General features: G+C 41.9%; 1 protein-coding gene across 5 annotated transcripts in view; it reads right to left on the bottom strand.

Annotated features, from left to right (window-relative positions):
• shank2b (SH3 and multiple ankyrin repeat domains 2b) overlaps positions 1 to 15,882 on the bottom strand; it is a 386,266-nt gene that overhangs the window by 197,669 nt on the left and 172,715 nt on the right. For all 5 annotated transcript variants that reach the window (XM_075468229.1, XM_075468249.1, XM_075468215.1 and 2 more), the window contains one exon: positions 101 to 167. In XM_075468229.1, the coding sequence (XP_075324344.1) occupies positions 101 to 167 (67 nt within the window). The remainder of the gene's footprint in view (positions 1 to 100; positions 168 to 15,882) is intronic.

Raw genomic sequence — 15,882 nt, 5'->3', positions numbered from 1 at the left:
TGTATCCCGAGTGAGATTCAGGAATGCATGCTTGGTGGCTTCGGAAGAATAGGTGAGGGATGAGCCAACGATGGAGCGATGAAGACGCTTTGTGACTCACCTATATCTGAGTCTTTATGGTACTTGATGACATCACCAAGCTCAAAGTTTCCAGCAATAAGCGCCACCTGTTGAGAGAAGAAAAAAAAATGGGAAAAACATAAAGACGCCACACATGCATCACTGAAAAGGCAGCGTTCAGTTAAATATCCCAGATGACTTACAGCTTTTGTGTTGCATGTTTAATGTGGTGTTTTTGTACCATTTCTTGCTTAAATCAACAGTAAATCGTTGCTTCAGGTTTGCGTTTAAATTTCACAGAGCTTTCTGATGTTTAAAACCTTTTTTAGAAATGTCTGCGAGTCAAGATTCCCACATGACGAAGGTCAGACGCTCGTCCACACGCTTGTTTTCCATCATCGGGGTTCCTGATAAATCTGATGTTTTGGACATATTTGAGGGATTCTCTGCTTTTCTTGGCTTTGATTTACCGAACATCCTTTTGAATGGAGACGCAGATGTCGTCAGAGTTTAACGACGTAAAGTAGTTTTATTTATGCAAAAGACTTGCACGGTGTTCTGCGGCACATCAAGGCCCAACAACCCTGCAGATTTAGACCACCTACAGTTTGAGCGCAGAAGCAAGCGCTCGGCTGATGAAGCCATCTCCACTGTACGACACCTCACCCTGTCACGCCTTAAAGGGTAAAAGCATCATTCCAAGACAGCTGGTGGGAAAGCTGAGCCTGCTGGGTGTGGACTCTGCATCAGGAGCGTGCAGCTGCAGGTGCCGGAGGCAGCAAAAAGGATAATCTCAATGCAAGGACCATTTCAGTACTGGAAAAAATGCCCCTCCAAAAATAAGTAAAAGAAACAACAAATAAAAGACGTTTTTGCTTGAAATAAGCAACAAAATCTGCCAATGGAACTAGTGAAAATCGGCTCGTCCAGATTTCTTGAAATAAGATGTGATATTTAGGACTTTTGAGATAAAAGTGATCTTGAAATTAGCTTAAAAACCTCTTCAAATGAAAAAAAAAAGCTTGTTTCATATGATATGCGACTCAAAACAATTTAATTTTCAAGACTTTTTCATTTAACAAGATATTCCAGATGTATTGTCTTCAAACAAGTCCCTATATCTGGCTGAAATAGTACTTGTTAGGCAGTTGTGTCTTATATTAAGTGTAATGAGATATTTGGACTAGAAATGAGACAAATATACTTGGTAAGACTTTGATTTTTTCCAGTGAGTGACCATGGGATCCCCTCAAGGTAAATAGGTCTGTCTGATTGAATGCTTGTGTTAACAAATAAATCAGACGTTACTCAACAGTTACTCAGGACTTGAGTAGTTTTTTCACCGAGCACTTTTTTACTCTTACTCAAGTAATTATTTGGATGACTACTTTTTACTTTTACTTGAGTCATATTATTCTGAAGTAACAGTACTTTTATCCTCTATTTGCTTGTTTTCCCTTTAATTGTTTACATATCTTTTATACTGTACGCTGCTGCAACACAATAATTTCCCAAATTGGGATGAATAAAGTACTTATCTATCTATCTATCTATCTATCTATCTATCTATCTATCTATCTATCTATCTATCTATCTTTACTTGAGTACAATTTTTCACCCTGGGACCCCTCCTCTTTGTTAAAGAAAGAATATATATATATATTTTTTACTTTTTTGCAGATTTAAACGTTCACACTGTCCCATTGTATTTATCTATGTTGGAGAAGGACATTTTTTTTTTTTTTTTAAGTTCACTACATGTAAATTTTCCAATAAAAATAATCTCGACTGGAGCTGCTATTTGCAAACACCGCCAGGACTATTCTTTTTTTTTATTAAGGATACGTGTGTTTATCACAGCTGCCTCGCATGTTATGCATTTCTTTGTTTGTTTGTTTGTTTGTGCACGTTCTCAGGAACTTCCAAGCAGCAAAATATAGGTGACTGTTTGGGGCAGAGTAGGGCCAGATTTGACTGGATGTAGGGGTGAAAATGCAGGGAAGTTTTAAAGACAAAGTCCTCATCTTCATTTATTGGACACACTGGAAACACACTGGCTTGTGAAAGTCCTCAAATACCCAAATGTTTTTGCCACTGCAGTGTGACAAAAATGCTTGTGGTACACAGACCAGGATGTGAAAACTTATATGAACTTGTGTTTAAAAGGGAAAGTATGGCTGTGTTCGAAACCGCCTACTGCATACTACATACTTGAAAACGGCATACTGATCAATCAGACAGTATGCAGAGCGTTTACCCACAATGCATTTCGCTCCTGCCCGAGCCGAAATCAGCCGGCCTGAAGCTGATTTCTCTTAAAGGATAAGACCGGTTTTTTGACATTGGGCCCTTGATTTCACATTATAACATGATGTTCTACTCACCCCTGCTTGTTGTTGGTCATTTGGAGCTGTTCCGAAGATATTCGCGAGGCGTCTGGCTGCTCTCTTGAGATATTCGGCCATGAAACGGTTTCCTATGGGCAACGTTATACAGGCACAAACTATGCTGTTTATAATTTATTAATTACTCTACACTAGCACTGATAACGTGGAGGTGCGTCGCTTACTTAAAAAAATCCGGGTTACTAATTTTGAATTTTAGCCGAATGAATAAATAGGCAGCAGGTCTGTGGGCTGTCTGTGGCAGTAGCACGACGATGACGTCAGTAACACCCACTTTACGACAAAAAAATCAAAATTACAATAACCCGGATTTTTTTAAGTAAGCGACGCACCTCCACGTTATCAGTGCTAGTGTAGAGTAATTAATAAATTATAAACAGCAGAGTTTGTGCCTGTATAAGCTTGCCCATAGGAAACCGTTTCATGGCCGAATATCTCAAGAGAGCAGCCAGACGCCTCTCGAATATCTTCGGAAAAGCTCCAAATAACCAACAACAAGCAGGGGTGAGTAGAACATCATGTTATAATGTGAAATCAAGGGCCCAATGTCAAAAAAACGGTCTTATCCTTTAAGCTCTAAACTCTGTAAACTTTAGCAACATTTCAAACATTTTCAGGTGAGAAAGTAGTCGTTTAGATCCCCAACGTGTTGAAAACCTGACAAAATACCGGCTGTTTACAATTTTGTTCCCACGAATTCGGCGCTACTAAAGCTAGCCGCAGTGAGCTAACGCACTTCCGGTTATGCCGTTTTGACTACTCTCGTCCCGTTAACGGAATTTGACCGTTCAAATGGCGATGGGCGACGTCACGTTACGTTGCATCTTGGGTAGTTTGAGTGTGACAAGTAACCTCATGATGAATACTCAACATTTCAGAGAATCTAGTATGCATCTAGTGTACATCCGGGAACTTAAAAAAGTATGACTAGTAGGAATAGTAGGAGAAGTAGGCGGTTTCGAACACAGCCTTCATTCCTTTGCTCGGATTAGAATTTTATGACAAAAAAATAGAAAAACGTGCCATCATCTCCATTCTTCTCTTAGTATCCCAGAGAGCAAAATCAGACTGAAATGAGATTTAAATGTCTGCTGATTCTTCTTCTTCTGTACCAAAGAGAAACACCGCAGTGTGGTTTAGGATACTGCAGAGGTCAGTGAGATGCATGCCTGATGTGCACTGTACAACATTATTGTTTCCTGTTTCAGTCACAGCTTTCTGTTTAAACATCCAGCAAATATCTGAAATGAAGACAAAGGTTGGTGCATTAGGGTGTTAAGAGTTTGTAAGAGCTTCCTGAAGGTATTTCACATTATAGTATTGTTAAATTATTCATTGATAAATTGTTTTTGCGCATTTAAAATGAATTTGGCTCAGACTTTTGCATCTTTTGCATCAATGTGATCTTTTTGTTACCACCAGAGAGCAGCAAAGTGATTCTTATCCAGCTCTGGTTGGGTTTTACTCCATCAGTGACCCAGATGGTGCTCCCGTTTTTTCATGCTGCCGCTTACAGTCATTTCTGCAGGTGCAGCGAGCTCGAAGGGTTGTGGGCTTACAGTACGCCTCAAGTCAAGATCATCATGTCTTCACGGTAAAAATAAACCGGCTCATTTTGCTGGCACACATGCATGCACACACAAGCATCAAGGGAAACCTGGATGCATTATGTAAGCGTTCCTGGAGAACAAACCTTCAGGAAGACGACAGAGATGGAGAGCAGGTGTGTTATCAAAGCAGAGTTGGCTTGAGTGCACAGCCGACCTTTTCTACATACAAACTCCATTTCTGAGAAAAAAGCTCTTAAGTCACAAAAGGAGAGGGTTTCCATTAGTGTGACTCCTCTTGAATCTTTTAACAGGCTGCCTTCATATACAGTGTAACCCTTGCGGGTTTTACTCTACTTTAAAACGAGATGTGAGTCAATACATGTACAATCGAGCTTGTTCTTCGGAGCAAATGTATCGTTTCCTGAGAAGGAGACGGAGGAGGGGATGCTGAATACCGACTGGATCTCCCACTCATTCCGAGGATCTCCCAGAGCGTGCACGCCAGGATCTGTGACAACTCTACGACAGGCTTCCTATCCAAAAGAAAGCCAGAATTCAGAGCAGGTTATTGGACAGGAGGAAGACTGATGGAGTTGTCACTTTTATGTAGAACCGGATGCATTTGTAAGATGTCTGAAGGAAGGTAGTTTTTGTGCACAGAACAGAAGAAGCGATGCAACGGGAGCTTCTACTATTAAACAGGTGGATTTGACCTTATCTTTTACATTTGACTCTGATCTTCTGTTTGAGAATAAAAGACATCGAAGGTAAAACTAAGGTACATTTGGGTCGGATATACCTGCAGAACTGAACGGCATGTATTCCCTTTTTTTCCCCATCTAACTTGGTGTAGGAAAGGGATAGTTTGGCTTTCTTTAATTGGAGTAATGTGACTTCTAACTTGGTGTAGGAAAGGGATAGTTTGGCTTTCTTTAATTGGAGTAATGTGACTTCTAACTTGATGTAGGAAAGGGATAGTTTGGCTTTCTTTAATTGGAGTTATGTGACTTCTAACTTGGTGTAGGAAAGGGATAGTTTGGCTTTCTTTAATTGGAGTTATGTGACTTCTAACTTAGTGTAGGAAAAAGATAGTTTGGCTTTCTTTAACTGGAGTTATGTGACTTCTAACTTGGTGTAGGAAAGGGATAGTTTGGCTTTCTTTAACTGGAGTTATGTGACTTCTAACTTGGTGTAGGAAAGGGATAGTTTGTCTTTCTTTAATTGGAGTTATGTGACTTCTAACTTGGTGTAGGAAAGGGATAGTTTGTCTTTCTTTAATTGGAGTTATGTGACTTCTAACTTGGTGCAGGAAAGGGATAGTTTGTCTTTCTTTAATTGGAGTTATGTGACTTCTAACTTGGTGCAGGAAAGGGATAGTTTGGCTTTCTTTAATTGGAGTTATGTGACTTCTAACTTGGTGCAGGAAAGGGATAGTTTGGCTTTCTTTAGCTAGAGTTGTGTGACTTCTAACTTGGTGTAGGAAAGGGATAGTTTGGCTTTCTTTAACTGGAGTTGTGTGACTTCTAACTTGGTGTAGGAAAGGGATAGTTTGGCTTTCTTTAACTGGAGTTGTGTGACTTCTAACTTGGTGTAGGAAAGGGATAGTTTGTCTTTCTTTAACTGGAGTTGTGTGACTTCAGCAGGCAGCAGTCAGAGCTCAGCTACTGTCAGCAGGAATGAAAGAAGAGTGAATTTTCACCACATAAAAACAACTTACACGTCAAAAACTTCACAGCGGTTCAGGAAATGCTACAATATGGATTTTTTTTTAAAATGCATCTCTAGCTGCTCGGTGTGTCCTGCTGTTGAGGTTTAAGTTATGTTTGATGGTGAAAATGTGCTCTTTTATCCCTGCTCTCGGTGGCGGTTAGTTTGGCTCTTCTGGCCTCCAAAAAGAGCTCAGAGAGTGTAAAGTAATGCCACACAACCCCGCTTAAATAAAAAACTAATCACCCCTTTCGCGCCTTTTGATCTGCAACTCATCAAATCAATTTGATTTGATGCAACGTCAGTATTAGTTCAGTTTGAAAGGTCAGTGTGATGGCCACACCTGCAGCCACACAGTCGGTAACCCCACACACCAACACTTTTTCATTCTGAGTTTCCTTATACACGTTTACTGTAGCACAAATATATGGGTTTTTTATTTATCATTTGATAATATTAAAATGGATTAGTTCTAATTGTAGCGTGCACATTTAGTTAGCTTTTGTATGTTTAATTTAGTCAAATACTTAATTTGTTGTGCTTTCTTTTGCTGGTGCTGGGGGGGGGGGGTACATTGGACTGGGCTGAAGCAATGGACTGATCGGGTGATACCATCTGGAGTTCCATGGGGGAAGACTATGGAGTCTTCACTCTAATTTTTGCATCAGTTCTCTTTGCTTTTGTGATTTTCTTATTTTGTTAACTTTTTTATTAGTCATTTAAGCTGATTCTTAAGCTAACTGTGTTTAGTTACTTTTGGTAGTTAAATTTGTGTAGATGGTTCCATTCCCTCGTCCTCAGTGTGTCAACATGGTCTGATCAGACAGTATTTAAGGCCACGGCTACACGAAAACGTTTTTCACTGTAAACGATACTTTTTCTTATCGTTTGGCTGTCGCGGCCACACGGAGCCGGCGTTCCCAGTACCCCAAAACGATAGTTTTGGAGAACGGGTTCCAGAGTGGGAAGATTTGAAAACGGCGTCGTTTCGTTTCCATTGTTACAGCCAAAACAAATTAGTTTGCATCTGAGTCACAGCCACATGGCTAACGCAGTGAACGCAGACCAGAACAAAAAGCGGCTTCCATTCAAAATCCAGAAGAAGAAGACAACACAACAAGGACAGACAGCGATCATCATGGACCCCACAACATTGATAGCAGCACTGCTGCAGACGCTGCTTACTACAGCGGCGTTGTTGAAGGAACAACGTGAGCTTCGCGCTGGTAGAAGTAGGGGCGTACACGCATTGCTTCTTCTATTGTTCTGGTGTAACCGGTGGGGGTGGCTTACAGCGCACATAGAGGTGTTTCGTGTGTACTGCATCGTTTTCAGCAAGCGTGGCGTTTCCATGTGGACAGAGAAGCTCCCCTGTGTGGTTGCAATCATTTTCGTACCCGTTTTAAAAAAAACCCTCGTTTCGTTTTCGTGTAGCCGGAGCCTAAGTCCCCTTTGTTTGTTGTGTGTCAGGTCAGTTTTGTTTGTTTTGAGCCGTTAGTTTGAGCTTATGTTGTGTTAAAACCTTGATTTTTGGCCTTGAGTTTAGTTTCTTCATATTGTTTGAAGTTTGTTATTTTTTGGGAAATAAACCCATTTTTCTTGAAAATTATTTCTGTGTCCTCATGCTTGACCCTCACAGTCATCTATGCACTAAAATGGAAAATTAAATTGTTAATGTTTTCTATGATACTGGGAATAACTTTATGTGACGGAAGCATTTCTTACTTAACCATGGTGTCTTATCATCCAACCTCATTAAATGCCTCTCGTTTGGAAACCAGCGCTAAAAGAATCCAAAGCAGGAGTTACAGAGTCCAGCAGGGGGCGCTTTAAAATCTTACTATCAGAAACCAGGTAGCCAATGAGCAACAGGAAACACAGTCACTATTTATCTCTCATTATCATTCCACCACCCACAACCACCACCACTACTGCTATCGTCGCCCCCACGTTGATTCTTTTCCTGCTCTCTCCCCTGGTTGTCATGGAGACAAATGGTTGTGTATAACACAGGAGTAACTGGAGGGGGGGATGGGAAGGATGAGGAGCAGCAGCGCTCCGAGCCACTTCATCCAAGTGGAACAACAGCAGATGCAAAAGGTCCATCGGATGATCGTGGAGAGGCGAAGCGAAGACGCAGGAAAAAGAAAATCTATCGTTGTCGATAAAGATTAAAAGGCAGCGAAGAAAGGCAGCGTTCAGGAGAGTTTACAAGATGATCAAATGCAAAACCTCCAGAGGATTACAGATTTCTTTACATTTCGCCTCAGCATGTCCACTGAGACAGTTTGAGGTGTAAAATTCACCCCCCAGCTCCCTCTTCAAGGGGCATCAATAATGAACATTTAGGCCAAAAAAACGCTCATTAGTTTAGTTTTCACTACAGAGCATTAGTACCACACCTGTCAACAACAGTAAAAGATCCTCCTCACTTACAAAATAACACGTTACAAGCTTGACTGATGACATGAAATTAGATCTGTGGCACACACTTCCAGCCTCTCAGGCGTGGCTACGTGCACGGCTGGGTTGAGCTACAGTTACAGTTTGACCACAGCTCCCAGTATGAATGCATGGGAGGGGTGAGAAAACGCCGGTCAAGACATTCTGCTGCTTTTAACTTTCTCTTTGGGAGATCATTGTATATGTTAAAGGCATGGTTGGTGATCCTGGAGAGCTAGCAAGAGAGCTAGCAAGAGAACTAGCAAGAGAGCTAGCAAGAGAGCTAGCAAGAGAACTAGCAAGAGAGATAGCAAGAGAGCTAGCAAGAGAGATAGCAAGAGAGCTAGCAAGATTTGAAAGTGGCACCTCCGCTAAGCTCCAAAGACAAGTTCTGATCTCCGTTCAGAGTTTCTTCTAAACTCGCTGGTCTGATAAATACCAGTTTAGTGTTACTGCTTAGAAGAAGCGTGTCTTGTGTAAAATGGGTCCAATTTTCTTTTGAGGTTTGAGGTGTTAAAATTGGCTTTATTAAATGTACTTTTCCAAGATGGACACGAGACATGACCTTAACTGAGACCTTAACTGATCCAGGAATGGGGAGAAAAAACCTGGGAAACCAGGTGCAAGGTTCACACACACACACACACACACACACACACACATTATTTGGCTTATTCAGAGAATATGACGAAGCATGTTGAACCTACTCATGTCCAATCATATTTGGTCGACAAGGGGTCCAACCTATGCGAAACAATGAGGCATATAAATACAAAATGTTACCGGAAATCGAGGCTCTGTCTGACGGATTTGCTGCGAGAGGTCTGTCATACTGGGTCCAGCGCTGATATACTTCATTTGTTACCACAAATAAAGACTTCATTTAACTTGAGATTACTCCAGCTTGTTCTTGAGCTTCCAATGAAAGAATCGATCTAACAGAGGGTTGAAAGAATCACTCACTTCTCCCCTTTGGATCTGCTGCTGGTCCAATGGGGCGGGTCAGTGGTACAGATCATGTGACTCAGATACAGGGAATCGCGTCGGTGGGTCATCTCACTTCTGAACAGTCACTACAAGTTTAGGCTAAAACGATTGATGTCGATTGTGTTAAGAGATGATTTCTCCATGAAAAATTAACCTTGAAAACTTAACAGCTGCCTTGTCTTTACATTTGTTTTGAGTGTTGAAGCTACATAGTTAACTGGTCAGAACTACTGTTATGTTACCAGATTGAGTTCTGGTCCACTTGTCTCCTGCTGTCTATCCTGGCTGTCTCACTCAGCGGGGTTACATGGCACTGAAAGGATCGGATTATTGGCTAAATTCCAATCAGACTGAGTTATTAAGTGCATGTAGACACCTTAATCTGACTAAGAACTGGATCGGATGGGATTCAGACCCCGAGATAACTGGGCTGAAAGTCACTCTAAACCTGCTTGTAGACGCTGAAGCTCGTGGTGAATCAGACTTTGCGTTCTGCGCATGCTCCAGATGTTTTCCCGGGGTCGTGACCCGGAAGTCAAAGGAGACGATATTCCTGTTGTTGTCGCCGTCAGAAAGAAACAAACAACGCGATGGAGAATGCTCCGTTGGGCATCGAGTTTGTGCAACAAGCAGCTCATCACAGACCAAATGTAGAGGGACGTAGCTTCATCTGGCTCTGCGTTCTCCATCTTTCTCCAATGCCTGAGTTTGTTGTTGTTGTTGGTGGTGAAGAGGTCAACAGGAAGTGGCTCTATTAGCAACAGCTGGAATGGGTACAGCGCCACCTATCATACCGGGGTATGACACGCTTTGTGCCTCTGATCCCATTCATTCACCGCCAGATATCCAAGGAGAATTACCCTTAATCAAATAAGGAGCATAACCCTACTATAGCTATCATCCAATTAATCTCACCATGTAGACCCAGTGACACCGTGTCTTGGCCTTCCACTTTAAATTTGATGATTGGAGGGAGTCTTTATGCAGTTTGTGCATTTATATTGTACATTTACACGAGGTTGTGTTTGGTTCTGTGGGTGGTGGCACGCACCTAAGAGTTGTAATTGCATTTGTTGTCGTCACTTATTGTCGTGCCCTTAAAAAGAGCTTGTAAGGGCAAGCTTTTATCTTTAAATGCTATGAGAACAGAGAGGAAAAAAACGTGTGTTTTTCACCTGATTTAAACTTCAGTCCGATATGAGCCGTCCTGTAACAACTTTTTAATTTAATTCTAAATGAATAATCTTCGGCTCTTTGGCGGCAGATAGCTCCACCGTGTTCACCAGCTGGTCCATAACTGTGTGTGTTTGGTGTTGTTGGCTGATCACAGGGAGAGTTTGTGAAAATTTCCCCTATTTCGACATGTTTTTTTCAAATAGCACTTGGGGCAGATAACTTATTTCTTTGATGTGGCCACATAAATAAGAGGCTGACGATAAAACCAGTGAGAATCGAGCCCGAGACAAAAGAATTCCCACTGAGGGATGACTGGATGGAGACCATCTTCCTGTCAGCATCTCTTATTGTTGCCATGGCACCAAACCTCAGCTGGTCATCAGGCTTTAAGCTGAAATAGTTGAAATCTGAATCTCTATGCAGATCTGTTTCTTTCTTTGGCAAAACAGTCCTGATCAAATGGACAACTGAGGCAATTTGATGTAAAATATGAAGTGCTACGTGACGTCTTACTGTCAGCTGTAATTCACAGAATGGGACCAAATAATTAGGCAGAGGGGGAATTCATGTCTAACGATCAGTATGTGCCAAAGGCAACGCAACGACATGAGAGCGTCTGTGTGTTCGGGAGGTCTTTTTAAAGAATTAAAAGCTTGGGAAATGTCTGGGGGTCAGGCTGGAAAGATAAAAATACAACACGAGGGCAGAAAAAAAGGCAAAGTGGAGATGGAGGGTGTCCTTAAACGAAGAAGCCGAATCTGTATCTCATCTAAAAACTGAAGCGCTCACAGAGGATGGTGGGAGTTTTCTGTGCTTTCAATTCTAATTCCCTTTGTTGTTTGCAGCCGTAGTTATCGGCCCAAGCTGTTGGGCACACACATCCTGAAATTATACATGATATTATCAAACAGCGCGGCCACAACACACCCACACGGCGTCCCAATTAAAAGCGCACACTCACAGCAGGCCAGCCTAAGTGGGCCTCATTCAGATGTGGCAATCGGCATTTATTAGCATTTGCACTTTCTAGTTGTTAATTTGACTCCTAATGATGGTGTTTTAAAGCAGTTTCCTCCGTTGAATTGAGAAGCGCACTCTGCCCACTCTCCACAGAGAATTAATTGATTAGAATACTCGCTCACAAAAAGAATTATGTATACATGCGGAAACACCATTTCCAGAAAAGTTGGTAAGTTTTTTAAAATACAGCTGATGCTGCACCACAATTAGTTGTAAATGAATTGTAGTGTTGAAATTAATGCCAGCGAAAAGTTGTTAGAAAGGCAAGGAAAGAGAAAAGTTTGTGGAATATATCAGTAATGGTGTTCTGGATTCTCAAATCCTACAGTGACCGGTGAGGGCGTCAGGATTGGGTATAAAAGGAGCATCCACCAAAGGTTTAGTCTCTCCAACAAGGATGGGTCGCGGCTCACCAAACTCAATCAGAGAATCATCAATAAGAGCCCTAAGTCGCCGAGCCCTAAAAATAATTTCTTTTGTACTCCTGTCTGTTGAAGAATCGTCCTCCCCAGGAAAATAAATGCGCATCATGGATTTCTCACCTGAAATTTATCTATGAAAATACTGCGAGTGTATTATCATTCAGACTCATACCTTCTTGCATCACTGGCTTAAGTGTAAAAAAACACTTTTAACTGTGTTTCAACGACACACACTGGACTGTCCCCAGGGATCATTGGGCCTCATGAAAGAACATTTTCGTATTTTTATTCTAAATTTCTCTCACTTTTTTCGTACGAATGTTTCGTAAGAACACGCCACGTCAGATTCAACAAGCGCTCTTAACTTGGGAAAAAGTGTGTAAGCGACCTGCGTAAATGATGAATGCCACCCGTGCGTATTTAAGTGCACGAGGATAGTAGATTGGCATACTCCATGCCCAAAATAACACCATATAAGACTGTGCTTCCTCTCTCCTGTGCCAGGAAGTGTTGAGTCATGAGAATGGCATCAAGGTGCATAAAGAACAACTTTCGGGGCTCTGAGACTGAAGTTCTGCTTTCAGAGATCCAGAAAGGAAAATCTGTCATTTTTAGCAGAGTCAGCAGTGGAATTACGAAGAAATGGGAAGTTATTACGAGTGCTGTTTATTGTCACCTGTAGTTATGGGTGCCACACATATTACTATTGTGTTGGACGCTTATTATTTTCCCGTTTCCGCCCTAAATTTCGGTTCATTACTGGTCTCGCACCGATGGTCTGACCAGCATAAAAATCACACCGCTGCGTGCGCAACGACCGGGATCGGTGTGCTTGTATTTTACCCTCTCATTTCTCAAAAGGAATTCCGGCAAAATCGGAAAAAGTGGGAAAATTGTCAAAGGGAAAATTCATAGAAAAGCACTCAAGGAGGGTATTTTGAGGCCTTGTAACTCAGCCATACAGCATCACACAGACATCATTCAAAGTTTAAATGTGACAGGAAACACTCAACTTTAACTGAACCAAAGGGTTTGTTGATATATTATACAGCTTTGACACAACAGCAGTTTACGTTTTAGGAAGACTAAAACTCGGCAGAGATGCGTCTCCCACTCAAAATTTTCTCACTGAAAATTCGATACTGAACAAATTCCTCGAACAAACGCCTCTCATGTCCAAAATATCTGCCCGATCCAGAAAAAATTTTACTTCAAAACGTAGGTATTTTTGTCCTCTTTCACACAAAGTCACTTCATTGAGCTTGGCCTCACAGTTTTATCACAAATCACCCCAGCTCACATTATAAACAGGCAAAAATCGTCAAATCACTGTGAAAACTTATTTTAAAACTGCCATAAAAAAACAAGCCACAGATAGGAGCAGAATAAAAATACACCACTGACTTCTGCCATCCCTTGTGAAGCTCACGGTTCAAGAATTATTCGGATACGACTTTTACTTTTCGAACAGCGACCGTTTGTTCCAGGCATACGCATCAGTATTAAACCCCAGGGTCAGAAGGACAAAAAGTGACGGTACTGTCAGTTGGCTCTCTCACACCTGTCTCCCATAGCAACTAATTATGAGCCCAGAGCCAAGATGGCTGCTCTGTTCTAAGACAGCTTATCAGGGCAGAGCCAAGATGGCTGCTCTGTTTAAGACTGCTTATCAGGGCAGAGCCAAGATGGATGCCCTGTTCTAAGACTGCTTATCAGGGCAGAGCCAAGATGGATGCCCTGTTCTAACAGCTTTATGCCAGCCTGTTATGTGCACAATATAACATTACAGCCTCTGTCTCTGGGCGGGCAGTAGCTTGGCACCCATCAAAATTTCTTCAGAAATTTTCTAGTTCGTAATGTCACGGAAATAAAGAAGAAATGGTTTGATATGAAAATGGCTTAAAAAAAACTCAAAAAGACGTCTTGCCATGGCCAGGCGCTCGATGACAGCAACTAAAGTAATGCTTGAGTAATGGATTGTACATTTACACAATCCATTAGTCAAGCAAACTTGATTGGAATAACAGCGGACTATTTTACAAAACTCCTACGACAGGTCTAAGTCACTCGGAAATTCTGTTTGTACCTGAAAGAAAACTGAAAATACGGAAAAAATTGGTGAATGCGCAAATTCTCTTAAATCACTCGTACGCACGACTTAAGAACAAATCTGTGCGTAGAAACGGTTGTTGCATGAGGCCCAATGAGAGGAAGCAGCAATCGTGAGAACTAAGCAGTGAATCTGAGAAAAAAAACTTTCTCAGTTGTTAGCTTGCAAATCACAAGCAACATGAAATGTGAGCATAACCCTCTCTGGGAGTGTCACATTGCTGACTTGTGTGAATTTCACTCGCGGCTTAAAACTGCTCCATTATTCAGACCTGCAGAAGCTGCTCAGTGTCTTGCCCTGACTTTGAACCCCAGTGGAAACACAAACAACTGCAGCCCAAAGAAATATTTTAAGGTCCTTGAATTAAGTCCCTGGAGCTAAAAGTACTGGGTTGATATAAGCCGCATTTGCACATGAGTCGGACCTGATGGGGACTGATGCGACGCAGCCGTCTGCGACAGCAACGTGCTACTTTAGCGCCACATTCAACAAGAAAACAGAACAAAACAAAACCCGGTAAAAGTAAGGAGAGAAGAAGAAAACACCACCAAGAAGCTAACATGGAGAGCGGGGAGGCCACCGTGTTCATGGTCTGCATGATGGTGACATTAATCATGGACGATCACATGGGGCGTCTAACATGGAGGCTGGAAGAGCTCACAGAGAGAGTCAGGAGACGCAGGATGGAGCGCAGGCCATACTTCTTGGTTTCATGAAGGAAGGAGAGCAGAGCGCCGCAGACAAAGGAGACCACGTGGAGGTTTAACTTATTAAACACGCCAAGGTTGTGTCCGTGTCGTATGAGGAAACATTTCAGCCTGACAACATGACGAGGGGCGGAGCTACCAACCACCAAGGGGCGGAGCTACCAACCACCAAACACCTCCGTCAGATATATCAATACTATTCATTTTACGATGTGTGTGTGTGGCAGTGTGATTACAAACTTAGACGGATGTTGCTACCATATAAGGCCCGTTTCCTGTTAAAAACCATATAAGGCCAATTTCCTATTAATAGCCATATATGGCCCGTTTCCTGTTAATAACCATATAAGGCCCGTTTCCTATTAATAACCATATAAGGCCCGTTTCCTGTTAATAACCATATAAGGCCCGTTTCCTATTAATAACCATATAAGGCCCGTTTCCTATTAATAACCATATAAGGCCCGTTTCCTATTAATAACCATATAAGGCCCGTTTCCTGTTAATAACCATATAAGGCCCGTTTCCTGTTAATAACCATATAAACCACATACTGCATACTACAAACTACATACTTGCAAACGGCATACTCATCGATCAGACAGTATGCAGAGCGTTTACCCACAATGCATTTCGTTCCTGCCCGAGCTGAAATCAGCCGGCCTGAAGCTGATTTCTCTTAAGCTCTAAACTCTGTAAACTTTAGCAACATTTGAAACATTTTCAGGTGAGAAAGTAGTCGTTTAGATCCCCAAGGTGTTGAAAATAAAATACCGGCTGTTTACAATTTAGTTCCCACGAATTCGGCGCTACTAAAGCTAGCCGCAGTGAGCAACGCACTTCCTGTTATTTTCACAAAACAAAATACCCGTTGCCTTTTATCATAGGGAAAGCCATTACCATACAATTGGTGCTTTTGTTTTGAAAACAGGAAGTGAACCTACCCTCGTTGTAGCTAGCTTGAAACTGCCGTTTTGACAGGAAATGACGATCGGCGATGTCACATTACGTTGCATCTTGGGTAGTTTGAGTATGAGTAGTAACCTCATGATGCATACCCAACATTTCGGAGAATCTAGTATGCATCCGGGAACTTAAAAAAAGTTAAAGTTAGTAGGAGTAGTAGGCGGTTTCGAACACAGACCCAGCATCGGAGAAGGAGCTGAAATGGTTCCAGGAACTGAGGACAATGGTCCCTAGTTCCTGTATGTCCGAATGAGGGAAAAAACGGTTCCTGAAAAGGTTATAGGAACTGCAGAAGGTTCCTACAGTGGGAATGCGCCTTATATATTCCAT

Source organism: Odontesthes bonariensis, chromosome 1, assembly GCF_027942865.1.
Source record: "Odontesthes bonariensis isolate fOdoBon6 chromosome 1, fOdoBon6.hap1, whole genome shotgun sequence".
In the NCBI taxonomy this organism is placed as follows: Eukaryota; Metazoa; Chordata; class Actinopteri; order Atheriniformes; family Atherinopsidae; genus Odontesthes; species Odontesthes bonariensis.
Note: the sequence above shows the minus strand (reverse complement) of the source record. Positions and strands in the feature narration are given on the sequence as shown.